Here is a 27,835-nt window from a genome sequence, read left to right as displayed (position 1 = left end):
ATGGGACACCTGCCAACACTTCTGTCTCTCAGTGGATCCACAATGCCTATTTTCACCTCAGAATGAGGTACAGAGCCAGTGCACCTCGCTTCTAGTTTCCGGTGAAGCTGCTTTCAAATTGCACTTGTGCAAGCAGAGTGACTGTGTATCACTACTCACTGGCTTTAATAGCCTTTTCTTAACAGGACTGAGTGACTTGGGCGGTGAATAAGGGCAAAAGAGCGAGATGCCAGAGATCCTCCTACTTGCCAACTTTGAATGAATAATTTAGTGTCCAATTGTCATCCATGTTCCTAATGAATAAGATAAGATCCCAGGTGTAGTGACCTGGGTAGTACTACACTGTCTGATTCACTGGAAGACATAGGGAAGAGGGCAGAGGTCTGTGCAATGGAGCTGTCAGAGGGAAGACACTGAGACTAGAGTTCAATGATCGGGGCTTTTAAACACTCCTTGCACTGAAAAAGCACCATATTGGTTTCTTTGTGTCCCTCTTTTCTTTCTGTCTGTGGAGGACTACGGCAATGTATAGAAGCATCCGGCCAGTTTTTTTTTCTTTTGCCCTGTTCATGTCTTTTTTTTTTACTGCTGTAGCTAGTTAGTTTGTAGCTACCTCACTGTCTATCTAGGAAAATAAAACCCCCTTTCCTAACCCCGGCAAGAAACCTGTGAATGGTCACTTGTGTCTAAAAAAACAAGGGCAAACGACCTCCACAGCAGCACGCTGAACAAATTCACTGTTCCCGCCTGCCTTAGGTACTGTTGCTAGGTCAGATAAGCTTGACAAAAACAAAAGTGGCAATACCAGTTCCAGGAAATGTCAACCCAATATTCAACCCAACTGAGAGGAGATTTTGGTAATTAAATTTGGCATAAATTATTTCCAAGATAATTGCCCATGATGTTTGTGCGAACCCTGACTGATGTGAACCTGCTGCCACGTTTGAATGTTGGTAACCCTCCTAAACTGACCTTAGTTTTCTTTAGAGTTAATAGTTCATTCACATTGCACATATCGGCAAAGAGATAAATGAAGACATATATCTTTTGTTTCATACACCATCCTCATCGCTTATTTACTTAGTTGCATATTTTGTCAATTGTTTGTTTAATTTGTGGGTAAATAAAACCCTCTCATTGAAAATCCACCTGCGAGTCCAGCTCAGTCCCTCACACTGACATTTATAATATTGCCACCATCATGACATACAAAATGTAATACGCTGGTTGAGATGAGCATAACTGAATTCTTAAAATATCTTATTGCAAATCTAATTCATATCTAATGTGTCAGTACAGTATGATGTTTGCGCCATCAACCTAAACAACATATCAGCCTGAATGTTACATTTCCCCCCATAAAACCATAGAGCTCAGGATCTCGTAGAATGCTGTGATAATGTTGTAGTGTTGTGGCAGCCAGTGGGAAAGCAAGGACAGCCTGAGCTTTTTCCCAGGGATAGTGCTGAGGATTACAACCAGGACACAGAAAAGTACACTTACAGCAGACAGGCACGGTGAGTAAAGGAACACTGCATCACACTGTACAGTGCCAATAGGCTTAGTCACAGACATATGTAAATGCTCACTCACCCGCGCTCACACTCTCAAAAACAGACATTATGTGCAAGATGCTTAACGACTGAAACAGATATGAGACACACACACACATTTTTACTCTGCCATGCTTGCAAGAACCTTCTGCTGAAATGCCTTTTTATTCTTATAGTGACAATACATGTTTGTTATTTAGATCTTCTATTTCTTCTAAACAAATTGGACACATAAAACACAGTGAACAGTAATTAAATTAGACACTGGCGATGATGAGGAATGGTAAAGCTTAAATGACCTCATTATAAGTAAGTCACCATTTGTGTACATAAAAAAAAAAAACGACTAGCAACAGATCTAGATCGAGTTCTTTCAACATCAGGGGAAAAGTGAGAGATATTAAAAAATCTATTCAATTCTAGGCTCATTTATTTCCCTGCATAGTGGTGCCCTTGGCTTGCTTACCCTTACCATACCCCTATCCCTGTGCCTGAAGCCAACCTCACCCCAATCCCTTGCCTGCTTCCAACCCCTATTCCACATCCCACGGGGTCCGTAGCTCACAGGATAATGACCAGAACTTGACCCTGGCGAGAGCTTGGAGGGGAGACCACATGATAATATACTCAGGCTGGGATCATTGTTTAAGTCCCCCACCCCTCTAGGCCTTACTGACACCTTTTTAAAGATTCTATTTTTATTTCCTTTTAATAAGATGCTTTATGATTAGATGAGTTTTATAGAGATTTTTACTTGTGCCTGTGCACCACAGACTTCATCTCTTTTCTAACCAGTGAACTGGCCAGCTGGGTTTAATGTAACCGACTTAGCATTAGATGTTTTGACCTGAACCCCAGTAGCCCAACAACATCCCACATTGTGTTACTTATTACGGTATCTCACAAAAGTGAGTACATCCCTCACATATTTCTAAATATTTGATTACATCTTTTCATGTGACATTCTTATAACAGTGTAAATTTGCTGTCCCCTCAAAATAACACATCACACAGCCGTTAATGTCTACAGCATTAATGCTTTCTAAAATCAACACTTTTACATAACACGGGTGGTGGACAGGATAGTGGGGGACATTAGCTGGTGAAGTAATGTGCAAAGTACAACTTTGCACCAGATAACGTTAGCAACTGCTCATTGTTAGCCGGCGACCTGCTAATAATAAAATATATGTAAAAATATATGTAGGTCCCATTTATCAACTAGTTTATTAATGGGAATTACATATTAAAAGGAACACTGAGGGAACAGCAGCATTCAGTGGGACGGTTTACTGTCAGTGATACAACAACTGAGAACTGGAGCCAGGAAAATGAAAAACAACAGGGAAGCCATTAACAGTTATTGATGACATTTCCAGGCGCTGATGAAATGACCACCAAAACAATTAACACCTATTCAGATACAGATTCACACTTTGGAGCAGCGGGCCAAACCACTGTGAGGCATATGATAACTTAAAACGCATTGGACTGACAGTAGAGAACGGGATCAGTTAATCATTTGTGTACCAAATACATTTACATTTATTCGTTTAGCTGACGCTTTTATCCAAAGCGACTTACAATTGCTGTATGTCAGAGGTCGCACGCCTCTGCAGCAACGAGGGGTTAAGTGTCTTGCTCAGGGACGCACTGGGATTCTGTCAGAACTCAAGAAGCCCTTTGGATCAGAGGTGAAACCACTTCAACGTCCACTTGCCCCTGAATTCAAGTCACCTTGGGTTTCATGGATTGAACTGGTTTTTCTGAAATTTATTAGTGTTGTGTTTTTAAAGTTAGTTTATTTGGAGGACGCATGCTAATTTGATGTTAATTACACTTCACACAGACAATGTGCCTATAATTTAAACTGAAAAGTGAAATGTTATTTTCATAATTCATATTTTACACAAAATAATCATATGATTATTTATTTCATGTACTATTATTTATTAGTTTTAATATTAAACACAGGTAACACTTACATAGAAAGAAAGGACTATAAATGCAACCTTTGTATCATTGAAAAAAGGCACATATTTCAAATACCAACAGATGCCAGCTAAATATGGAATACATACACCAACTTCCCATGTGTGTAAGTACTGAACAGAGGTTTCTATGGAAGCTTGTGTATGAGTCAATTAATTAGACTGCCAGTTTCAATCCATGTCCAGCTTTTTCAATTAGGGTAATTGTAACCCTCACAGGGAAAAGGCCTTCTTGCTTGTTAAATCAGAGTGTTTCCATATACTTTACTGTTGAACAACACTCCCCGATTCAAATCATTGGATACATGCTTAAATTTGCCAATTAATACTATTTATATTTGGAGGCTAACAAATTTTCCCTGACTTACAGCGAATTGGGCAAGCTCAGTTGACCGTAACATCCACCGTTCAGTCAGCAAAATGTGGAACTAGAGCCTGACTGGATCTTAAAAACGACGAGCAGGATATTGTAATGCATTTCCAGCAGCACTTCCTCTCAGTTAAAAGTCATGAGAAGAGAGTTGAAAAGCCTTTGAAGTGATGCTGGCGGAGGAGCTGAGCAGATTTCCCCAGAGTAACACAGGATGAATGTACAGTACAGCAGTTGACACAGAGAGCAGCATTCAACAAAGAAGGATGCAGTTTGAGTTGAATAAAGATGCATGTTTGTGTATGTACACTGACCGATCTGAGCCAACAGAGTGAGTTTGGGATTTTCTTCAAGTTCGATCATGCTCAAATATTGCACATTCCTCACAAACTGTTAGCCATCCCACAGTGTTGACTGACAGGTCACGGTTCTGCCGGTCAAAACCCGTCACAAGGGTGTGAAGGAGAACCACTTGCCCCATGTGCTACTATAGCAAGGCACTTCCACTTAGTGTCTGTACTGGGCAGCTTCCAGGTCTGAATGTGGGTATGTTTGTGAGAGTGTAGCAGGGCAAGAAGACATTCATTTCCATCCAACCAGCCCGGATAAATAAAGGTATAAACACTGACGTAAGCTGCAAAACCTATTTGATTGGTAGTTCTCTCCTCCCCTCAGACACAAGTGAAGAATGGAACAATCATACAGGCTGATTGAATGTATTAAACAGTGAGCTAGTGTTGTTGTACTCGAGAACGGTCTTGGTCTTCACCGTTTTTTAATGATCTTGGTCTTGTCTCGGTCTCGGACATTGAGGACTCTGGATTTTATTTGAAGACCAGTCATGACCATAACTTTGGGAATATCAATAAATTGCTTTTGCATTGTCTGATTTATTTGTTAACATCCAAACTTTGATTGGATTTAAAACGTATTGCTTCAAATGCAACCAATAACCCTGATTAAAAATGTGTTGTTCCCGTTAACGACTGTCCCCCCCCCCACCTCCCCACCTCCCCACGATGGTAAGCGTGGAAGATGACTGTTGAATAAAGATGCTTACGTTGATTTCAGCTCTTAGTGTTTGTATGTGGGTGTTTTAATGGGAATGTACCTCTGATCTCGTTCCACATTTTATTGTGTTTCATGTAATGTGGGGAACTGGTCTTGGTCTTGACTCGGTCTTGGTTTGTGCGGCCCCTTGACTACAATCGTGTATTATAATCTTACAACTGAAAAATATCTCTCGAAAATTCAACCAGTATCTGAATAAATAAATTTCATCTGAGAAATCGTCCTGTTTTTTTTTAAGATGTACTGGGGTGTAATTTACTGCAGTGTAGATCCCATAAAGGATACCAAACTTCATTAGCAACATTTCTATAACTTGAACCTCGTACATATCAAAGTTCAAGTTTAAGTTAACTTGTATTGTCCATTTTCACCCAAATGTAATTCAAAGTGTTTTATGGGGGAAACCGCAAGTACAGCAACGGAACAGAAAAAAAAAGAATGAATGAGCACTAAAAAAGCAATTGATTGCGTTGATCAAAACAACATTTTTGAAAGAGTGTGAATTGAAGCACTACATGTTTGTACTGCAAAGAAGTCGACTCCTACATTTGTAATTTGGAGCCACTTTGGATGCTAAAACATGGCAATATGCAGATGACCGTTTTATAGGACACAGTATAAAAACATAATTTAAATACTTAAAATAAAGAAGAGAATACCAACACAGGCAAGAAGTGTATTTAACTGTTCAGTGTCCCAGCAGGCTCGTGAGGTTTATTGTGTTGACCAGCTCAGAGGAGTGAGAGGTCCCTATCCCCACCGCCATTTACAGTCATGTTTAATTCAAAGGAAACATCCTTTATTTATTTGCTTCCTCCTCTCTAAAGTGTCTTCATATTTTTCTGCAAATTTTCCCCCACTGACCTTCAGCCCATCATCTCCCTCTCTCTCTAACACACGCAAGGATGCACACAATCTTTTCCTTGCCCCTTCTCTTCTCCCAACATTTTCCCTCGTCTTTAAGTAGAGATTGCTGTCTGGAAGCCATGACGCCTGACCCAGACGTCTTGGGAAATCAAAGCAGCTACCCTCCCGCATTACGGATGCGAGCCGACATGAAAACACATGCACAAACAAACACCACACAAAACTATAGCAGACAATCAGGAGTTACAATGAGCTGGCGGGGGGGTTATTCAGTGCTTCAAAGGACAGTTCAGCAAAGTCACAGTTCACAACAGACAAAAGACACAAAACACACAAGAAAAATCCCCCCATGAAAACTTTCAAAGAATGAAAATAACAGCAGGAGATGGCATGCACACACACACACACACACACACACACGCCCAGCCTGTAGAAGTGCAGATAAAATACCCCACCCACAACCAGTGATCCTGTTGGTTGTGATGTTGCAGCACTTCTAAGAAATGCCTGAAGTGTTTCTTTATTCTCCAGTCAGCAGAGTGAGACACTGCCTCGGAGAGAGCAACCGTCTCTATACACATCTCTGAATGCAACACTCACTGTGTGTACAGTCACTGTGCAACACCACAAAACTGCACTGAATATGCAACAGAACAGAAATCTTTATCGTCCGCTCACGTGGAAATTCTCCTCGACAGAGATACATTCACTAAAGATCCTCTACAGTGGGTTAGAACACATGAGATAAAGACAATAAATAAGTGGGCCTGTAATAACAAATGGTTGGGAAGAAAGTGCTAAAATAATAATAATGATGATTGATGACGACCCCACAATGTGATCATTGTGGGGTCGTAGTGGTCAACCTCTCGCTAACTGAAATGCATCCAAATAAATTCTATCATACACATTGATTATAAATAATCAAATCGTCTCAACATCTACTGCTGACCATTTATCTGAAGCCTAGCACTCCTAATTATTAGATTGAGTTCCTAACTTGAGGTAGCCTCTGGAAATCAACATTATACAGGTGTGACTCCAGGTTTTTCTAATTATCATTATTATTATTACTATTAATAAAACAGATCCCATGATAAGACAACAGCCAACGAGGCATTAGGTCTGTCTATCACTGTATGCAACACAAACAAACAAAACTCTTCCAAACAGAAATCTGAATGAATGTCAGACTGTGTGATTATCAGGATAGGAGTTGCCTGAGTCAAAATGAACTGCAGTAGAGAAAGAAGATGTCACCCAGTGTGACAGCGAAGTGCATTTGTTTGTTTGGAAGAAGACTCAGTACACAGACTTGCTGCTAGCATAGCTAAAAGTAGCCTTGGTCATTTTGAACAAACCAGTGTATTACTCTCGCTCGCTGTGTAAATAATACTATGAACAAAATGTTGATTACATATTACACATTCTCTCAAAACCTGTTTACGGTTCACTGATTCGGGCCTGATAACAGGCCAATAGTGTGTCAATACAATTTTGCACAGTAACAACTAAGGATTATTGTGAATATTTCGAGTTGTCACTAAAGACCGGTTTGGAGTAAAGGGTACTTCATCGACACCGGCTGACCTAAAACCTATAACTTGTCAGTTTTGAGATGGGCTCTGTAACCTCCATTACACTATAACACTGCCACTCCACACACTGTGCATTTCCATACACATCATCCTGCTGACTTATCGGACTGACAACTCTATTACAGGCAAACTCACACACACACACACACACTGCTGAGACACTTAAAGACGCAGCAACAGGCTCTCATAATAAAGATGACACTTTAACCTAAATACAAGCTAATGAAAGAACCTCCCTGGCACTGAGGACATTATTGACATATAATCCCAGCCCCTGGGACAGGGAGGCTGTCATTATCCATCAACAAACCAATCTAAATGACTTGAAATTTTAATACGACATTTTTGGGAATTGGATTTATGGCGTATCAGCAAAAATTCAGCCGACTGACAGATAAGAAAGGGGCCAGTGCTGGTATTTGTCCCTGCGGCGCTGCATTCTGTCATTGATTTTCCTGGAGGACTATTATTCCAGTTTCTTCAGCAACTCGAGGCAGGATATGCGCTGGAGTCTACCTTCCCCTCAGCAAGATCATTCTAATTCATAACCTTCCAAATGAGTTATTGACTCGGAGAGGTATCTCTGCCATTCTCAATCAGAGGCTTTTGCCTAAAATATAGCTCTGGTCTCCAAACACCTGTCTCCCAGACAGCGGGAGGAAAGATAGAGACATCTAGAAGACTCAGACAGAAACAGAGGGCTTTCAGGTGATGGAACCCTGGCAGCCATGCTGGAGATCCATAAGTTGTGCTTAATGCATAGCTGGTTGTGCAGGAATGTGTCTGTCGGCATATTTACAAGTCTTTTGCAGAAATTAATTTTTCAGTTTAGCACAATGCCAGCAGTTAGTGGAATAAAACAATGACTGCTAAAGCAGCTGTTTGTTTAGGTTGAGGCAGATGGAAATGTGTGAAGTTTTGCAGGTATTTTGTGACAAACACAAGTACTGGACAATTTAAAATTGTTCATGGTGCTAGACGGAATCACAAGATGACGAAAGTGATTAAAATTCATCCTGAGGAGAAGTTAAATGTTTGTACCAAATTCCATGGCAAATTTAATTTCATTTACTTGAAACTAGTTTAGTTGTGACCATTAACTCATTAGGAAAATGTTTACTGAGGTAAATAAATGAAGTGAGAAGTAGGCTCATTTTGCAACCAGTGGAGTCGCCCCCTGCTGGCCATGAGAAAGAATGTAGTTAAAGGGACTATTCAGACCCAGGGGGTGCCGCTTGGTAATAATTAAGCTGCGTTTCCACCACAGGAACTTCACCGTGGAAGTAGAAACCTTTGGAGGAACTCGCTGCATTCCCACCTGCAGGGACCAGGGTCTAAATTAAGTTTGAGGGTGTTTATTTTACCCCCCAAAAAGTCCCTGCTCGGGGGGGGGGGTTAGTTCTTTGCCTTGCAGTGAATTTCTGCATGATCGAGTAGAGGCTACTGGTTTTAAGTCGAGCATTTTGGGTGTTTTGCTACGACTGCTCGTCTCTTTTTCCACCGTTGTTTGAAAACCAATAACTCACAAACAACGGTCAGATAGCCACACAAGTCTCGCCGATGTCGGCCTGAGATCGTACGTCGGCATTGAATTTATAGCTCGGAAACAGCAGCCGGCACGCAGCTAGTCCTGCGGTGTGTTTACAGCTAACAGCTGATGGGCTGAAGCTGAATGCTGGGTCCGGTTATTGTTTTAAGTTTTCATCAGAAGGTTTCTACACGAAGCCGAAGTCGGTCTCCTCCTCTCCAATTTGTAACCAACTTTAATCATGTGTATCTTCATTATACTCCCGCATAAAAAAGCTATTTTATTGGTCAAGCATAGTTTTTTATTATATTGCAATCAAATCTGATGTTCATACATACACATTTTGCTCATGGATAGTGGATGCCTTTCCATCGCTTTGTGTGGAGTATACGTCAGCTGGTTAATTTGCCTAATCTTCACAGGTCTTTAGACCGCGCTGGAAACGTACCCAACAATGGGCTGAAGGAACCTTTTAGTTCCTTGAAAAGTAGATCTTGGGACTAAAAGCCCAGGTACTTGGTGGAAATGCGGCTAATGAATCAGTGCTGCAAAATGCTAAACTACTTGTTTCTATTTAATTTCATGGTAATATTCTCTACCTGCACAATTTAGTAGGACATATATCTCTTTTACAAATTTTACTTCCTGTGAACTCAGCCAATAACTATAGAATAGTTGTCATGCAACTTTGACCATGATCTTTCACTAAACAGCAAACCACAGAGATGGTAGACCATAATTTATGTAAAGGTCATGTGGGTTGATTTGGGAAATATTAACAAAGGATACATTTTTTCTTTGTTGTTACCATGACATGTACAGTACGTATACTTCAGGATCACCAGTTTTAAGGTATCAAGCAGAGATCACTGCATCATTACTGAGTTCATGTTGAATATGAGAAAGACCTTTTAAATGCCCTTAGAGACTAAATTAAGAACAGTAATATGAATCAGGATCCAAATTTGCAGAGGTGACTCTGAATCGGATGAAAAACAGCATTGGGAAAATGTTATTTATTTCGGCGCTGTGTGCACAGAGTCATCCTGGCATCAGGATGCAGCCCTTAGTGCACAGTGACTCAAGTTTTGTACAAACCAAAAGGATACAATAGTCAGAACAGGATGGTGTGTCATAAAAAGTCCTGGTTCGTATTACCCTCACAGTGAGACAGGGAGAGGATCTGGTCACTTATGTCCTCAGTGTGTTCTGGTACAGCAAGAACAGAGCATCTCTGTCACGGTTCGTCCGCACGGTAAGTCACCTCCAGCTCAGTCCCAGTCAGCATCTAAGACTCAGCTAATTATATACACGCCGTATTTGGCAAAACTAGCAGCAGGCAGAGGCTTTCTGCTCGAGCCGAAGGAAGTATGCAGAGAAGCGGATTTTAGAATAATCATTTTACGTGCCACATTAACTGTCTTCACGCAAAGCGGTATCATGAGCCTGAGAGGAACATGGGATGCGTCCTCTGGGAGAGACAGAGCATCTAAAGTCAGCCATATCAGACAAACACACACAGTGCACAGGGGCTTAATGCCCCACCACCACTCACCAGATCCTGCTCCCTTTGTTCCCCGAAATATGAAATTAGATATCTCCCGTATATTATCCATGTAACTGATTTTGCCAGCCTGAGATAGTTTAGAATTTCTATAAACTAGCTATGAGAGAAATATGAACATTTTAAGCAGCTTAACGCTGATTTAAATATATTTACCAGCAGTGTATTGGCTGTGGGCCAAGGCACAGTGTAATGCTCACAAAGCCAACACGGCTAAACTCAATTTAAGAAAGCTGATAATTTAGACTGGCAGCGCTAAGCCAAATAAAGTCATTTAAGTAAAATATTTCATTTTCTCATGCTTTGTAAAAAACAGCAAGGAGAATACCACAGATATGAGTAGACATGGGGAGAACATGGTAGAGGGGAAATCAGGCAACAAGAACAATGACCAGATCCGTGTTGTGGGTCATTTCTGTTCTACAGTATGCATCCTTTTCACAGAGGACATTAAAAGTGTGCCAGACAGTACATACACAATAGTATGACTATTGAAATTCAAGGTGTTCAGATACCATCATTCATCAGCAGATCGAGTTTGCTCAGCCCAAAAAAGCTAGTGAATAGAGTTGAGATGTCGATCTACCAAGGTTTCCAAGGTCAAGAATCACCTTTCAAGTTCATAGTTCCAAAATTAACTTTGCAACTTAACTTTGAGGCAACCAACCAGCTACACTTTGTTATTAAACATACATATTTTGAATTGTGCTTCCCAGCAGTCACCTGTCAAAACCTTTTTACCTGTATTTTCACTTGTCAAGGTTCAAGTTTTGGGGATTTCTGAGATCTCGTCGGCTGCTTTTGCTCATAAGCAGTGCTTGAAGTGGGACGGTACTCACTGGTATACATTACATTTTACTCTTTGGCATACCAGGACCTTTTCTTGCGTACTGGCACTTCACACAAGCAGCCGGTACTTTTTTTGGCCCTCTCCAAATCAGCTTCTCTTGGCACCATGTGACGCTCACCTGTTCCGTTTCTCGCGTGCCTGCTAATCTTTGCTGGCGGTGATAGAGTAGGGAGAAGCTCAGGTGCCTTTCTTGCAGCCGTGTGCATAAAGTTGTTAGTCGAAGTCATTTTTCGTGAACCGGCCAATAACATCCTGGATGGGACATTAAAAAAGGTGCTACAGCAAACTGTGGAAATGTAAAACTCGTCATGCGTGCAAGGTTATGGTTACTGACAAGTTACAGTAGTACTTTGCATTAACAACTACAAATTATAATGAATACACAAACATTAGCCCTAATCAAAGATTAAAGGGGCTATATGTAGTTTTTCAAAGAAATCACTTCTTAATAAGTCACTTTTTTGCTGAGAAATGAAGCACATGCCTGTGTTCTCTGTTGCTTTGAACAGCCACTATTCTGCTTGTTATGTGAAGGTATTGGTTATGGATGTAGCCCCATGCGCGTTCCCAAGCCCCCTGCTGGGGGGGGTACCAGCTGAGGGATTACCGACACCTTCGGGCATTGCTAATAAGCCACTGCTTTTTCTACTTAAACTATTCCAAACACACAGCTAGCGTAACATGCATCTCTATCCCAAGAACTATCTGTTAATAACAACGTAAAACTAGAGGTTTATAACAAGGTTGAATCCCTATTATCAGCGAGTGCTACCTTTATTTTTTACGTTATCACATATGGTTGGCAAGAAACAAGAAAGGAAGATGCTCAAGCTTATAAAACATGAGAATTACACTCTACATCTGTTTAAATAAGGCCAGTAAAGCTGCACTCCTTAGTAGAAAATCACCATAAACTGGAAGAACAAGTGAAGGGGAAGTGCTGCCATGATAGAATGTGTGCTCTGCTGCCAAGGGCATAAAAAGAGTCACTGACACATCATATGCTTGAATTACCCTCAATGAAGGATGATACAATGAGTGTTGCCATTCTGTAAAACCGCTGAACTTCTTTCCATCTCAGCAAACATGCCTACTGGCTGAAAACAGGTTCCCAAGGACTGTGTAATAAGGAATATACACTCGCTCTGTCTTACTTTCAAAAGCATTAACATTTATTTCATTTCCACCTATCATCTGTTCCACTTAGTTACCAGGTTGAACCGTTAGTCTATGTCCATTGTTTTGGTCAAATCTGCAAAAATAATAATAAGTATCTTAGCAGCTACTGGCCAGATTGATGTGGAATGTAATGTGTATGAACATGAACAGGTGCATTACATAGTATATTGAATACTAGAAAGTTAATCCATCAGTCTTCACTATTCATCAATCTGACACGTGTTCCAAAGCGAGATAGGTCCATTTTTACTGGTGAGATTTCAATGAACTTGGATATTTACATTCCCTGGTGACCCTCTGACCTTTCCTCCAGTGTCCCCGTTAGCCCAGAAATTACACAGGTAAAGAGAAACTGGTTTATGACGACATGGGTTTTATTTGGATCACTCCAGCAATGTCATTAAAACATTGTACTCACCGAAGTAGTGGCTAAGATTTGGGAGCATGGTGACATTACTTAATTTAGTTTCAGTAAGTTAAGAAACACAAACAGTCTCAGACAGGTTGGAAACAAGCCCCCAGGTTGGCAAACTGTACTCAAACACTAACTGCTAAAATCCACTGACTCCGCTGAGTGCGTTACGGCTGCGCTACGGTTGCCGGAGCTAATCACAGCCATTCTAGTCAATGCTTGCGCGGCCCAGAAGTGGCTCTCCGCTCCGCAGAGAATAGATAGCAGGTCTATTTTTGACGGAAGATGCGTCAAGCAGCACAGAGCAGATCGAACCAGGCAGGAAGTCAGACACAGAGAGAATCCGATCAATTTTCAAAATACAACGACCTGTGGAGACTCCCGGTCGTGCAACAACAATAAATACGGTTAAAACGGACCCAAAAAGAGACCATTTAACTACGTAGCCTAGTCAAAATGCTCTGATTTTGAAAGGGGATTTACAGTCTGAAGTTGACGGAACGAAACGTGGTTACAGAGAGCTGTGAAGAAGGTAGTAGAAGAACAAAAATGACAAATTAATAACAAGTAAATAACGTGCACGCTCCGCTGCCGAAACACTTCCGAGACGCTTCCAGTGGACGTTAACGCCGGGCTGAGGATGCATTGAAAACGTGCCGGAGTCAGTGGATTCCTGCCGCAAGACAAATGTGTAAAATGTTGTTTAATCATCATTCTGGCTTGGGCCGGGCTTGTAGCGGTTTTATCACCTTGCCATCACTGCAGCATAACATCAAAAAACTGTTAGCCAAACGCTTTGGCAACAAATAAAAGGTTGTACTGATGTCCTCACCTCAATGTCATAAAGCAACCTTTCCCTTTGCCCAGCACTGCCAGCTGTTAATTGAGTTACAGATAAATTCATATGTTTTACAGTAAATTTTATAAAAATTTTGTAAAATACCTCTGTTGCAGAGCACTTACTGGTGGAAGAAGTGCTGATGGAAGAGTGTATTACATTTACACTGCATACGTAATGAACACAAAGGCACTTGAAGGAGAACAGCACTGTATTTCATTTTAAATATATCCCAGCACTGTGCTCAGCATTATTGGTTTGGTATGGGTGCACATTGTCTCATATGCCGGAAAGTGAGAGCAGATTTATGTCAAATCTCCATATCTGTAAATGGAAAGAATGCTCAGTGATGGTCATTCTGTTTGGGTTTTGAGGTCAATAAAGGAAAAACCTAATTTCATTGTAAAAACTGAAATAATCAAGGGGTGTGTGTGTGTGTGTGTGTGGGGGGGGGGGGTCTTACACAGATAACTCAAGCATCAAATGTTCCCCATTCAAAACAGACAAAGTGCAGGAAATTGATTTCCTCTTTTAAAAGTATCTTCCTTTTTAAAAAAATTCCTCCTTAACACAGTTCGATCAAATCACATTAGTTTCCTCTGATTAAGGTCACATGTAGTTCAGCCAGCATGTTGCCAACTGAAATGATAGCTTTGTTGCTCGGTCTGAATAACCTTGACTTCTTTACAAACACTTCTTCCAGTCTATGTCATGAAGATGTAGAGCTCGTAAACAAATCATCAGAAAAATCTGCCAACTCGACTGCTATCACAGAGTGCATACTGAATGGAGCGTCCTGTTCAGGCTATGCTCAGGCGTCAGGTTGTCATGTTGAGGTTGCCAGCTTTTGTGCCATGTTGCCTTTACAGACTCCAAAACTACTTTTTTCCCCTCTTCAACAAACTGATCATGAAGCGACTGTTTCACATGCTAACAATAAAGCATGTGCGGCACTGTTTGTGTTGTTTGTTTGTACGAACGCTTTTTCATTTCCCCAGTATCTCCTGGCAGAGAATATTTAGGGGAAATCACGTTTTTTGACGGCTCTTTCGGAGGTGTGTCAAGCAGGCTACGCACTCTTTCAAAGTTCTCAATTCAACTCGAAATAAGAAATTGCGTTCTAGCGCTGAAGAGGAAGTGATTATGTGACTTACTGTTGCTGGCATGACTGAGATCTATTTCAGAACCACTATGAAAATATTCAATATATCAAAGCACCATAATCTGGCCACGTGCCAGATATTATTGTTGGCAGGCAGTTTTGGCGAGGGTCCATAATCATAGAGATTAGTATCGGTATGCACATTTTGTCACTGGACAGAGCCAGGCTAGCTGTTTTCTAGGCCAACCTTGTTCTGACTGCAGCTCAGTACAGACATGAGACTGTTCTTCTTATCTCACTCTTCAAAAGAAAACAACTCTACATGTTCCCAAATGTTAAGCTAATTCTCATGTGTGTGTTCTTCAGTTTGAAGTCTCTTCTGGGGTTTTATTATATACTCCTGAGCATTTTTACCACGGTCCCTGCTGAATCTTTAAAACACTGCGTGGATTCATATTATAATCATGCTCAACCGCAGAGCCTTTTCTGCCAAATACTGTATATAAATGAACTATTCTACTTTCATGCACCCCTTTTTCTGATAGAAATGCAATTCATAATCCATAACCTGCTTCTTTTTTTTCTCCATCATGACTATTGATTGTGTTCAAGATTTTATCGCTTACCTACTTCACTCGCAAGTGTGAAGCAGCTTCAGCTGACAGAAACCACTGCTCAGAGAAAACACAGCGTCCAACAACTGAATCTGAAAAAGCTCAGCACATCACACACTGCAGTGAACCTGCATGCTTGCCTGTCATTTCCATTAAACACTCCCTGAAAAGTATATATTCATTATTAGATAACTGTGGTGGGCTAGTCAGCTGTTCATGTTCTACATTCATGTCATGTAGGAATTTTTGTAAACAAGGTGCCAACTGGGAAAAGCTGTTCATGTCTTCATCCTTGTGGAAATACAAGGATATGTTGCAGTGTTTTGCATGCAGTGCTACCTCCCATGTGGCATCACAAATTTAGGACGTGTGACAACACAGGCAGTAAACATAATGGGCAATCCAGAGAGTGTGGCAGTCCAAATGTGAAACATGGAAATTATTATTGTCATATTCTTTTGTGGGAGATTGTCCTCCTTGTGTGTGCACAGTATAATGTGCAGCAGCACTTCTGACTAACTGAAGCAAGAAAGAGAAGGAAATTATGCAATTTGAATGGCTAAAAAGGAAATAACCAGTATTATAAGTCCATTAAATTTTGAATTTGTATAAAATATAGTAGCGTTAATTCAATTTATTTCAGCTATTGCAGACTCTATCAACAGAGACAGAGAGCCTTTTCCAATGTTACGGTGCTACTGTAGTGTCCCTACCAATAATTTTAAGAATGTCAAATGATCATGGTATTTTAACTGCATAGGGTTAAATGTGTTGGGCCTCACATCCATGACAACAAGGAGGTAAATGAGGAGCCTGGCTCAAGTCTTTAGACAAAGAACAAGCTAAAGACAAAAGCCCAAAGCCTGGCCATGCGGCTTGTCTCAATGGGGTCAGAGACCAAAGGAGAAAGCTCTCAACCCCCCCCCCGGTCAGTTCATTTACATTTTATCTGAGAATGTAAATAAACTTTAACCAAACAGAGGGTTTCTATTGGCCGAGCCTTCAAGGTGGGCGGAGTAATACCCGGGAAGGCGGACATTTTGTGACCAGAGATATAAAAGAAAGCATGCCCCAACTCCACCGGTGAGCTGTAAGGAGGGGTTTTCTTTTTTTCCTGAAAACAGACTTCCCTCACTTGAAGAGTTACCCTTTTTCCCCCTCTTTTTACGTCTCTTTTACTTTGTTACCAACACATTTTTGAAACCCTAAGGAAGCCGTTATGCACGAGATAGCGCTCCATGGCTGCTGCAGAATAAGACAGATAAACTCCGTGCTTAACTGAGAAGAAGATAACGTCCGTGTTCTACCTTCTCAACACTGTCGACTCCACTGATTCCTGCGCTGCCGCTGAAGGATCAGCTGCGCTGTTGAAACTGCCAGCAGGCCCACAGACGCTAAGACCGGGAAGAGGAAGATGTCACAGCCCGGTTCATGGGTGAAAGATTAAACAGAGAGGACAGCAAAGCCACAGATAGTGCAGCTGAACAGTACAGTGTTCCCGTACATTGATTTATTTGTGGCGGCCCACCTCAGTATCAACGCTAAACGCCACATATTGATTTTTTTCTGCAGAAAACAGATCTGCCTTGTCCAACAAAAGTAGCTTAGGCTAAAAAAAACAAGCAGCCAGATGCATTTTGTTTCCCTTCATATAAATAAAGACATTTCCACCATAAGTTGGTGCAGAAAATTTCTCCAGAAGGCAGGAAAGTAAGAGTTTAATGCTCAAAATCTTTTGGGGAAGGACCCCCCCAATCATATAGCCTATTTCATCAATGAATATTTCTTCAAAACAGCATTAGAGTATCTTGTTGTCTTGTTCTCGTGACTCCAGTATTGTGTTTGGTCACACCCCTAGTATGAGGCCTTAAATGTCCCCACCGCTTTTCAACATAAAGTAATCTTATGTAAACAGCTGCGTCCACATGGTCCTAAAGCCTTTATTTAAGTTGTTATCTATGGTTTTTATTCAAATTTGTTTTATTAATAGGCTGAATATAATAATGGACCTCAGTGACCTCATAGCTGGTTACGGCCAGGCCTTTTTAAAGTCGTAACCTACTGCTGTAGTGACCAATGGCTGTGATGCTGCTAGGTGGTGTATTAGAGGCTGGTCCTGTTCGTACGTGTGCACATTAGCAGGGCGGCCGTGATGGAGTATACGGTGGACTGTTCTGGTCTGGATCAAAGCCCAGGGCCATTTTTTGCTCCCAGTCCGTCCCCCGCCGAGAGGAAACTCCGCTGTCCGTTACGCACATGATCTCTACCCAGAGCGATCACTTGAGAGGCTTGTATGTCCAGGCAGAAGTTCTGTAACTGTGTAATTGTAACTTGTACAAGATTATGTGGTGAATTTTCTGTTTAGAAATTTTGAGGGGTATTTAAATGCTGCGTGTCGTGTTTAATGCTGTGTGTTTTCCAGTACCGCACCGCCTGGGCCGTGACTGCTTTGTTCCTATTACTGTGTGAAAACGTATTCAGTATTTTTATCATGTCCAGTCTGCTGACAGCTGCTGAATGTAAAGTTCACTTCCGCTTCCTGTTTGATAAAGTTGTAGCTGTCTGTTTGCCACAGTAATTCAGATTTCTGGTGTTAGCTTCTGTTACAATAGCACAGTCTATCCAAACAAAGCCAGGACCTGCGGCTGAATAAACGTTCACTGCGAGTGGCTGTAGTGTAGATTGCGATATTGCATCTAGCTGTGTCCCTCTCTTTTCCCACTTCCTGTTTACTAACCCACACGCACACACAGTGTGACCTCTGCAGCTGGCCTGACCTGCGCCAGTGTGTGTCACCATTTTTGAGTGTCATCTTGATTTGGATCACATTGTTTTGAGCCACATTTTTTGCAGATTCCAAAATCTGCCGGCTGAACCAGATCCACGATTTTTCATTTTGCTTGGAATAGTGATTTACTGGCTAAAGTATTCGATCATTGATCTGTGCTTTAGTTAAACAAATCCTATTATAATTTTAGGAAGTCATTGCCTGTGATTATTTGTGTATAATGTTGTAGTAAGAATTGGTTACCACAGCCAGTGTACGGATTCACCCTTCTTTGTTTGCCATCTATAGGTAGATAAACCCTTTTAGACTGAATATATTTGGTTATTGGTCTCTGATTCCAGGGTGGTGCCTCGTAGTTATTAATTGTAATTAATCATTTTTGAATATAATACTTTTACTAATATTTCTAGAAACATTTTTGATATTCAGCTAGTAACCAAACCTGACCCCATGTTGAAAACCCCAACATATGGTGGTGCTGTATGTTGATATTTAGACCATTACGTTGGGAGTACTATCAACTTTATTGCAATATTTAAACCTAAATAATCCAGAATTATTAACTTTGATTTTTTGAATAATTTTGATATCAAAACATTTTAAACTTTTTCTTGGTTTCAAATTCTGCACGCTTTTGCAAAGCATGTACATTCACTTGTGTCGTGGAAGTTTTGTTGTGTATCAGTGGATAGTATTTGGATTGTTTGGACTTTTGTTGTTTGTTAAAGAGCTCTTAAGTCTGATAGGAACTCTGTAGAGTAGCTAGTTATTAAGACAACCATTTGCAAGCCATGTTGACGCCGCTCACCTGTGCACTTGCCTTAACACATTAACAGCTTTCCCTGCCACAACTTAATTGCTGCAGAGTGTCCTCTTAAAAAGAGTGGTGAAATTAGTCCCTAAGACCTCCGTAAGCTGAGTCAGCCGACCCAGCCCTGCAGGATGTGGTTGCTGGTCTCCTCCACCTCTCCACTGAAGACAGAGTGAATTTGTGTAGCTACAATGCTAACACATGTGGTGACAAGGTAAGAGGTCATATCGTACATCGTACAGTGCTCCATCCCCGACGTGCTAGGACAAATAGTACACCTCTGCCGATGCAGAGTTGGAACAAGAGGAACGCTACGCCCAACTGCAGCGCAGCTACCACACTGTGCAGCGTTGCAAAGTTCTCCAGCCTGCACTGGGACTTCCTGTCCCCTCAAGCCGAGCTCTCCCAAGTAAGAGAAGCTCAGGCCCCACTGCAGAAGAGCGGGAACGAATCAGAGACCCAGCCAGGCCAGGTAAGTGCAACCACTGACCTCCATGATAGTAAGTGCCCTGACACTACCTCAGACCCCGAAACAGGTTCTTGTCCAGGCACTAACTGCAAGCTGACGGAAAAAATAGCCCTCCCTCAACCGCTTGAAACAGTGCAATGGCAGTGGCCCAGCAACGCCAGCAAACCTAGGGGCCACGGCTAGAAGTGTTGAACAAATTCTGTAATGGCGACACCGTTTCTAAACTACCTCAAACGCATCTTTAATATTTACTGTCCATGTCAACATATCCATGCTTATATTGGCCAGTAAATATAGGCCAAGCTGGCAGGTGGAGTTGCAGATGAGCTCTTTAAGTTCAATAAAAACTAATTTGAGTTGGTTTATTAATATTAAATAGATAAGACAGGTTAATGTTTGAGCAATGAAAAAGATCCACATGATACAGGTTGTGTTTTTAGCAAGTCATGTAAGAAAATACATATTGAATAAAGTCAACATTTTGTGCACCCACAGACATTTGTATGAAATAAAAAAGTGAAAGTGCGCGCACACACACACACACACACACACACACACACAGCACATCTTGGATAATCTCCAAGAAAACCAAACCTACTTAATAGACTTAATATCAAGGCTATAAAACCATCATGAAACAGCAGCATCATGCCGTACATACATATGTCATGAGAATAATAAATGAATCATACACTCAGTCCAGGAGATAATCCACTCCGCACGGCCGTCCAGCCACCCAAAGGGGAACAGTTTGGCGTTGTATTAGTTTTGAATCCGAGCATAAGGTCAGAAGTCAGGCTTTTTTACAAATGTCTGTGGTGAATAGACTCAGACTGACAAAACAAACCTGCTCATCCACCTCCACCCTCAGGATCAATATCAGACATTTGGCCAGACTGCTACTTTTTTAATTCCGGTTGCAATGCTAACTACACATGTCAATCACAGTGTGGTATAGGTTGAGGAAAGATCGTGGTTATGGCTAATGGTCTGTGACAGGACACAAACTCCAGACTCATCCATGAAAGGAATGGTTTTTGTACACATAATAAGTATACAACAATGACTGTGTCAGAAAATTTGCATGGGTTTTACTTTGTTTCACCCATGGAAACACCAACACCAACAATGTGTCTCATAATCCTTTCTGATTTATGTCTTCAGTAAGAACCAAAGGGCTCTTTGGTTCTTACTGAAGACATAAATCTTTAAAAATGGTTTATTAGTTAAAGGCTCAGTAATTTCCTAAAACACCTGGATACTGTAGTTTTTACTAAATGTTACCCAAACGGGAGGAAATGGTGATCTTGATGGGGACTATTTTGAGTAGAGGATTAATACGCAATGTAGTGCTTTTGTCACCTTTTGGTATTTACAACATTAAAAGAGCTGTGTGTTTATTAAAACCAATTCCACCCACAGCTACACTGATAAACTGGAAATCAAATAGGGAAATAGGCTTGTTGATTGAAGGATTCTGTGATTTTCACCTCCCATTTCATACCTAACGCTCTCCGTTGCGCGTTGATCCTCTTAGCCACACATTGTTTCCAAGCAGCTTGCGTTTCTCTGCAAATCTCTTTATTTACAAATCATCAAGGAGGCGGAGGATGGAGCCTGGAGGATAATGTCAACTTTTTTGTTCAGTTATTTATAAACAGCATTCTCAGAGAGCGAGTAAATTTCTAAAGAGGGAGTTTTTCTAGCTTCGACCTGCAAAATTTAGCTTGTCTGCCCCATTAGACGGTGACCTTCATACTAATGCCGAGCGCGACACACCGTGCTAATTCACCTGATTCAATCTCCTCTCTGCAGAGATCACAGGGACCAAAAACAATAAAGTACCAGTATAAATTGGAGCGTTTATAGATACATAAATACTGGTTGAAATTTCTTCTTTTGGATGTGAGGAACCTTGTGGTCGTGGCTCTGATGAAAACTGTTGTATTTAATCCATGACTTTCCATGCTGTGCTTAGTTGGACCTCTTCCTTGACCTACACTTTTTTTGATTATGCTACTTTTCTAAAGTGGTGAACCATCTGCTTTTCACCACTAGCTTATGCAGTGAATGTGTGAAATACATTCTGCTGTAGTTCTGTGAAGTGACCCCGAATATGGCGTCTCCTTCGCACAAGTAATCCAATTTCCTGACCTCACCTGTCTGCAATACAACTCCTCAGAAAATCCCGAACATTTCAGCAGACCCAGCAGGCTGGAGTCGTAGTTACAGAGCTGGCAGGTCACATGTTGCTATGGTCCAGTCTATCGCTCTTACAGCTGATCTGTATCAAGCTTTATCTTCAGAAGGCTGCTGAGAAATTCAGTTATGTGGCTTCTATCATCAGTGCTTGTCAGCATGTGAGCCTCTGTCTTCTACAGACATAAGTACTAAACTCTTACTCTGCTTCAATCTCGGCTCCAAAGCTGTTTTAAGGACTAACTCTGAATTTTTTTTTTACCGCAGCTGGTCAGAATGATTAAAAACAACAGCAGTGGCATTCTTACTGAACTGTTTTTCTTTGGGAAATGAATTTCAAAATGGAAATCCACTTTAGTTATCATCACAACGGCACCATAATTCTTCAACGGCTGAATGAGTTGAACCACAAACTCCTATTTTGAAGAATAGCTACTATAAAATAAATGGTCAAAAACATCATCATCAAATGTAATGTTGGGATTATTGCATTAATAGCAAGCTCTGTTCATTTCTCAGAGTCAAAGCTGTTCCAGACGCAGAGGAAATCCCATTTGGGAAGTCAAAATTGAATTGGTGGAGTTAAAGTTGCACAGTTTTGACAGAGGACAAGTCAAGACATACTAATGTGAGGCCCTTGCTTTATCTGTCTCTCAAAGGTTTCCCCACCTAAATGGAAGTGTGATACTAAACTGTTGGAGTGCCCCTTCAATATATATATTTATTTATTGTTTTATCTGGTCAGCTAACTAAAATTCCACTGAGGTTAAACTCAACCGATACGGTTTTCTCCTGCGCCACTGATTTGCTCCTGGTGAATGTCTCCACAATTCTGACTGTAGTCTGTCACACTCCATGATGACAGTTTAAAAGCAAACACTCTAAAGGGGCACAGACGCCTGCAGAGCAAATACAAGCTAAAAGTACCTTTGCAAAGGAAGAGTGGAGGAATAAATATATTCACAAGACATGTTGTCCAGCAGACAGGTTCTCTGCTGCTCTATACAGGCCTATTTAACCAAGGAGCAGCAAAGGACTGTAACGATAGTGGGATGAAATGGAGCACCGGGTATTTCCATCCGCACACTGTATTCTCCTCTAAACATGAACCGAATGACTCTCAGCTGGGAGCAAGTCACCATTATGTAAAGAGACTATAACTTTACTGACACCTACAAGGCAAGGGGTTTATCCATCTATACTTTTAGATCCTACAGCTCCATCAGCAGAAAAATCAATCCGCACCATCATGAATTAAAGAAATGTTCATTGTGGATTTGGTTGCTTCTTATTTTTCTTCTATGTAGTATTAGTGCCGTTTCTTATACAAAACAAAAATGGTTGGATTAATGAACAAAATGTAATTCTGTGTGCAATCTGTATATTTCTCTGTGTGTTTTGCTTTACCGCATGTCTACTTGATAAAATAAATGCCTAACTGGATGTATTAAATCAAACATTTTGTTTAAATAAATTGTTTCCGCTGTGTTTTTCCTTCTTTCTGCTGTTCTGTTCAGGGGTTGCAGTCACGCTGTGTGGTGCAAACCAGCAGCTCCAGCATGAAAAAAAATGTTGAGCTGTAAAAACCCACTGGTACGTTTGTGTATAAAAAGATACATGACATTTCCACAATATTTACATTTGATGAAATGAAGCAGTTATAAAAACATGCACTTGCGGTGGAAGAATTTCTGTGTAAGCAGCATCACATAGCTGCAATGTGTTGGAACAAACACACTGTAAATACCATATAGTGATGAAATGTTTATTTCCTACTCTAAAGCTGCTTAGGAGAAAATATTCATCACCTTTCTGAAACATGGACATGTGAGCACATTATAAAATCATTATGGATTTTATTCTTCAAAAAAAACAGGTGAAGTTAATGTAATAAGTAACATGTAACTGTCTCTGTACTCCTCACACATAAATGCACACACAAAACCACCACATGTAAATATAATGTGCAGTACGAATTTATTAATAGCCAACACTCTCACAAATACCGAAGCATCACATCAGAAGTAACAAAATCTACACACACCTAGACAGGTGGGTGGTACTACTAGCAAACGTTTAACACACACACACGTGTGGGCGTGGTGTGAGGAGCATTGATCTGTAAATGTTGAACCTAAATTTCAAACTTTCCAAATAGCAACAAGTTACAGGCTGCACACTGTCACCTCCCTACGGACTTCTATCGTTGACATTTTCATTTCCTGTTTGCCAGCTTGTCACTCCAGTAATGCATGTCTGTACCAACTCTTTGGATGCACTACCCTCATGCTGTTGCTCCTAAAAAGCCTTGTTAGACTGCAAACATTAACCACAACAGCAACCTCAACTACTTCCCACAAATGAGGAAAGGGGGGTGGGGGGGGGGTCTCCAACAGGTCTTGGTGAGAGCAACATGCTGTCTGGGGGCTGAAAACACAGCAATCAAACTTTTAGGGCTACAGCAGAGGAAAAAGAAAAAGTAACTCACCAAATCTCAAGACGTGTGGCATCCCATGTGAATATCCCACACAGTGTAATAGCAGCAGCAGCAGCCTGACGGTGCACCTGACTCTCGCCTTAAATATCAGCAGGGAGGTATTCTTCATGGTGCTTGTGTGGTGCACAGGATTTTTATTCCCTGAATCGGTAAATTCCCAACAATGTTTTCTCTTTCAACCCTTTCACGTGAAGCAAGGCGGCTGCAATATCATGGCATGATCACCACCGGCGGGCTGGCCATCGGTTTCCCCACATCCATTTGGCAAAAAAAAAAAAAGCACTGCGTGTCCAGCTCACTGCGCCAAGAAGAAACAGCCCTCCGACTCAGCTGAGGAAGATGATGGTGGTGGTGGTGGTGGTGGTGGTGGTGGTACTGGCTGGGCATCCATGCTAGGCAGGGCAGCGCTTGAAGAAATCCATCTACTGAAAGACACGGGCAGAGATTGGAGGGGGTGAGAGGGGGAGAGAGGGGGAGAGCGGAGGTTTGTGGAGATCCAGCGTGACCAAGTGAGAGTGTGAGTGAGTGAAGCGGCGGTCTCAGCAGCCTCGCCAGCCCGAGCTCCTCCTGCTGCACTGCCGCACAGCATCTGACGTAGAGCCAACACTAGTAGTGGGAGAGCGCGCGGGGTGAATGAGGCATGTTTCTCGGCTACCGTTGACCACACTTTGCCCCTTGATCTACATCGCCTCCCGAAAGTGGCATGCCTCCCCCACTCCTCATCCTTCCTTCTCCCTCGCTGATGTGGTGTCCCCTGCCAGCCGGCCGCCGGCTCGGTTCAGTGGCTGCTGCTGGCAGCGGAGCACAGCCAAATCTATGAATTTGAAAATTCGCCTGCGTTTGATCGGAGTCGCTCAAGCTTGGACTCATGTGAGGGCTCCGTGAAGCATACCTGTCACTGTACACTCAACATGATGAATAGCCTCTGCTCACCCCCGTATTTCAGCGCTCATGTTCTATCTTTGGAATTATTACTTGTTTTATTTTCTACTTTTCCTGAGACTGAGCAGCCTGTTAGATAAGAGCCAACCCTCAACGTCAAATTTCAATTTCACGTGTGTCCTCTGACTTGTGATCGCAAGAAGTGCCATAAAGTCTCCTTCATGACTGCTGAATTACTGAGTGCCCTTACATGATGTGAAAATTCAATATTTTACAATAGAGCTAGTCTGTAGATCAAACGTTTTACAAATAAGTCAGAAAATTCCATAAGGATTTCACAACCATATGGGTTATTTTTACTAGATATCCAGATAGAAGCACACAGTACTGCTGCGTTATTTCCAAGGTCTGTAGCATAAATGGTCAAATTCTTGTTGGTTAACCTGAATAATAATTTCTTAATTTCATAGATTTCTTCTCTAAACTCCACAATTTAGACAGGATTAAGAGTATTGTCTGTATTGTGGCTAGGCTGATTTAAACATGGAGCAAATAAAAAGAATGGCCAGCTGGCCTCTACTGCGCGCTATCAGCAATATATGATAACTGGAAATTAAGAGGGTTTTCAGGAAAACATTAAGCAATGACAAAATGCCCTTTCTTCCTTTAACATACTCAGTTCTGGGATAATAAATATCGTATTGAGATTGTAGACCGCCTCAACATTTAGGCCACAGCTGGTGGAATTTGTTTTACGAGTCTTTGCTTTAAGGAATTTTCAGCTCCACGGACAGCGGCCCTGTTTCAGATCAATCTTTGCAGTCAGGACCACGGACAGAGACTGGGTTTTGAAGCATTGAGAAGGTTTCAGCACCACAGACAGCGACTCCGTGGCCCCTTATGTTCTTTATTTGCCAGCTTCCCCCTCCTTTATTAGCAGAGAGCGTTCTGTTTGGACCCAGTCCATGTGATGGAACAGTTTTTACCTAAAGGGTAAATATTTTTCCATTATGCCAGACCGCTCCCACATTAACAGTCATTTACTGGAGGAAACAAACACCCAAACACCCAAATAACTAAGCAGCCTGACTGAAATGAACTCATTTGTAAGTTGTATGCACAGGCGATGTGATTTTAAAAATAATAAAGTAGTTAGGACCTAATTTGTACTGGGGTAGAGTCAGCACCTAGCCCACCATGCAACGGAACTTATAAGTTGATTTCTCCATTTTTAGAATTGGCTTGTTTATTTTATTTTTCAGGGCAGCCGCAGAGAGCTTTAGAGGCAGTCAAACGGCTTCCTGAGCCAATATGTGACTAATGAACGAAACGAAACAAACACATCCGAGATATTTTTACATCTCCCTGTGCAATGAGAACATCGACGCGGTATTTTAACGCACACAGGTAATAAGAGGAAGGAGCAGCCGCAGGTCTCTGAAAGCCCTGCATAAAGGGCATATGTGTGGTTCTGGGGTCTGCGGGGTTGGCAGGCGGGGAAAAAGCACAGTTGGCGCCAGTGCGTACACTCATTTGGATTTTTTATATTCAGCTCTTTTTACAGTTCAACAAATGCTCCTTTGTAAATGTGAAAAGGGCTTTTAAACAGGCTGAACGGAAGCCCATCCACTGGGCAGCGCTGCGTGATGATGCAGTTGATTTAAAGCTAATGTGCTCATCAACTATGGGATTTAAATGCGCGGCTTGTCTCCGCGAGTTTCCACACAGCCCCTGGGCTGGAGACGTTATCTACGGATCATTCATAAAGCGGATCCCCGTGAGCATTTAACGACCCCATAATGTCTTTCAACCTCAACAGTGAAGGCATCAGCCCGAGGAGGAGAAGGAGGAGGAGGAGGAACCCGAAAAGGTGACAAGCGTCTCCAGATAGAGGTCGGGCAAAGACACGGGAGGTCACATCTCTCCAAGGCTTGTTAAACGACACATTCTGAGACATTTAAATGTTGTTTTCGCTCTGGGCGCGCAGCCTAAAAGCTGCTTTTAAACTCACGGATGAACTTAGAATCTGACCGGAGAGGTGTGTAACGGTGTTTTCTGAGTGTTTTGCCAGTTGGACAAAAAAAAAAAGCTCCTACTTCGGTATTTTTCCAAAGGTATAACCAGTTCCTCAAAAGATGCTAAGCGCGAAAAAAAAAAAAAAAAAAAAAGAGAGACGCGCAGTAAAAAATATGTAAATCAAGTTGGAAAGAATGGACTTACCCTATGCAGAGATGTAGCGGGGAAGAGTAACCAGAGCAGCACAAAGAAGTTGATTTGTTTCTGAGGAGCAGCCGAGACGCTTCCCCCGCACTTGCATCTGGTAGCGTTGCGCTGCGCTACGGCCGGAGGGGAGACACGCCTCCTGTTGGACGGCAGGACGCACTGCTTAAAGCAACAGGGGGGCACACGTCGGACCAAGGGACTCACCAACACCGACTCTGCAGCCTCCCCCGACGGAGGAGACTCGGTGTCAGGTCGGACTGAGGCACAGTTTGGTCCCTGTCCTTCACGTGGACATTTGCACTCTGAGGTATAGCATTGCAATGCAGACACCATTACAATTTGGGAATCAGAGGCGCGAATGGGTGTAAAGGTGTGGTGCTGCTCATGTTGCAGACTGGGTCAGCCCCATCGTGTAAAATGGCACAAAAG

General features: G+C 41.8%; 1 protein-coding gene across 2 annotated transcripts in view; it reads right to left on the bottom strand.

The window, feature by feature from the left end:
• The window catches only part of grik2 (glutamate receptor, ionotropic, kainate 2), a 296,366-nt gene extending 268,852 nt beyond the window's left edge, over positions 1-27,514 (bottom strand). For both annotated transcript variants that reach the window (XM_038712327.1, XM_038712330.1), the window contains exons 1-2: positions 27,404-27,514; positions 24,293-24,726 (exon numbers count right to left, since the gene is read on the bottom strand). In XM_038712327.1, coding sequence (XP_038568255.1) covers positions 24,293-24,410 — 118 coding nt within the window. In that variant the 5' untranslated portion in view covers positions 24,411-24,726; positions 27,404-27,514. The remainder of the gene's footprint in view (positions 1-24,292; positions 24,727-27,403) is intronic.
• Positions 27,515-27,835: the final 321 nt, after the last annotated feature.

Source organism: Micropterus salmoides, unplaced genomic scaffold, assembly GCF_014851395.1.
Source record: "Micropterus salmoides isolate LMB-PRFRI ecotype aquatic unplaced genomic scaffold, ASM1485139v1 Ms_hic_scaffold_11, whole genome shotgun sequence".
Classification (NCBI taxonomy): domain Eukaryota; kingdom Metazoa; phylum Chordata; class Actinopteri; order Centrarchiformes; family Centrarchidae; genus Micropterus; species Micropterus salmoides.
This window is presented reverse-complemented; position numbering and strand designations above follow the sequence as displayed.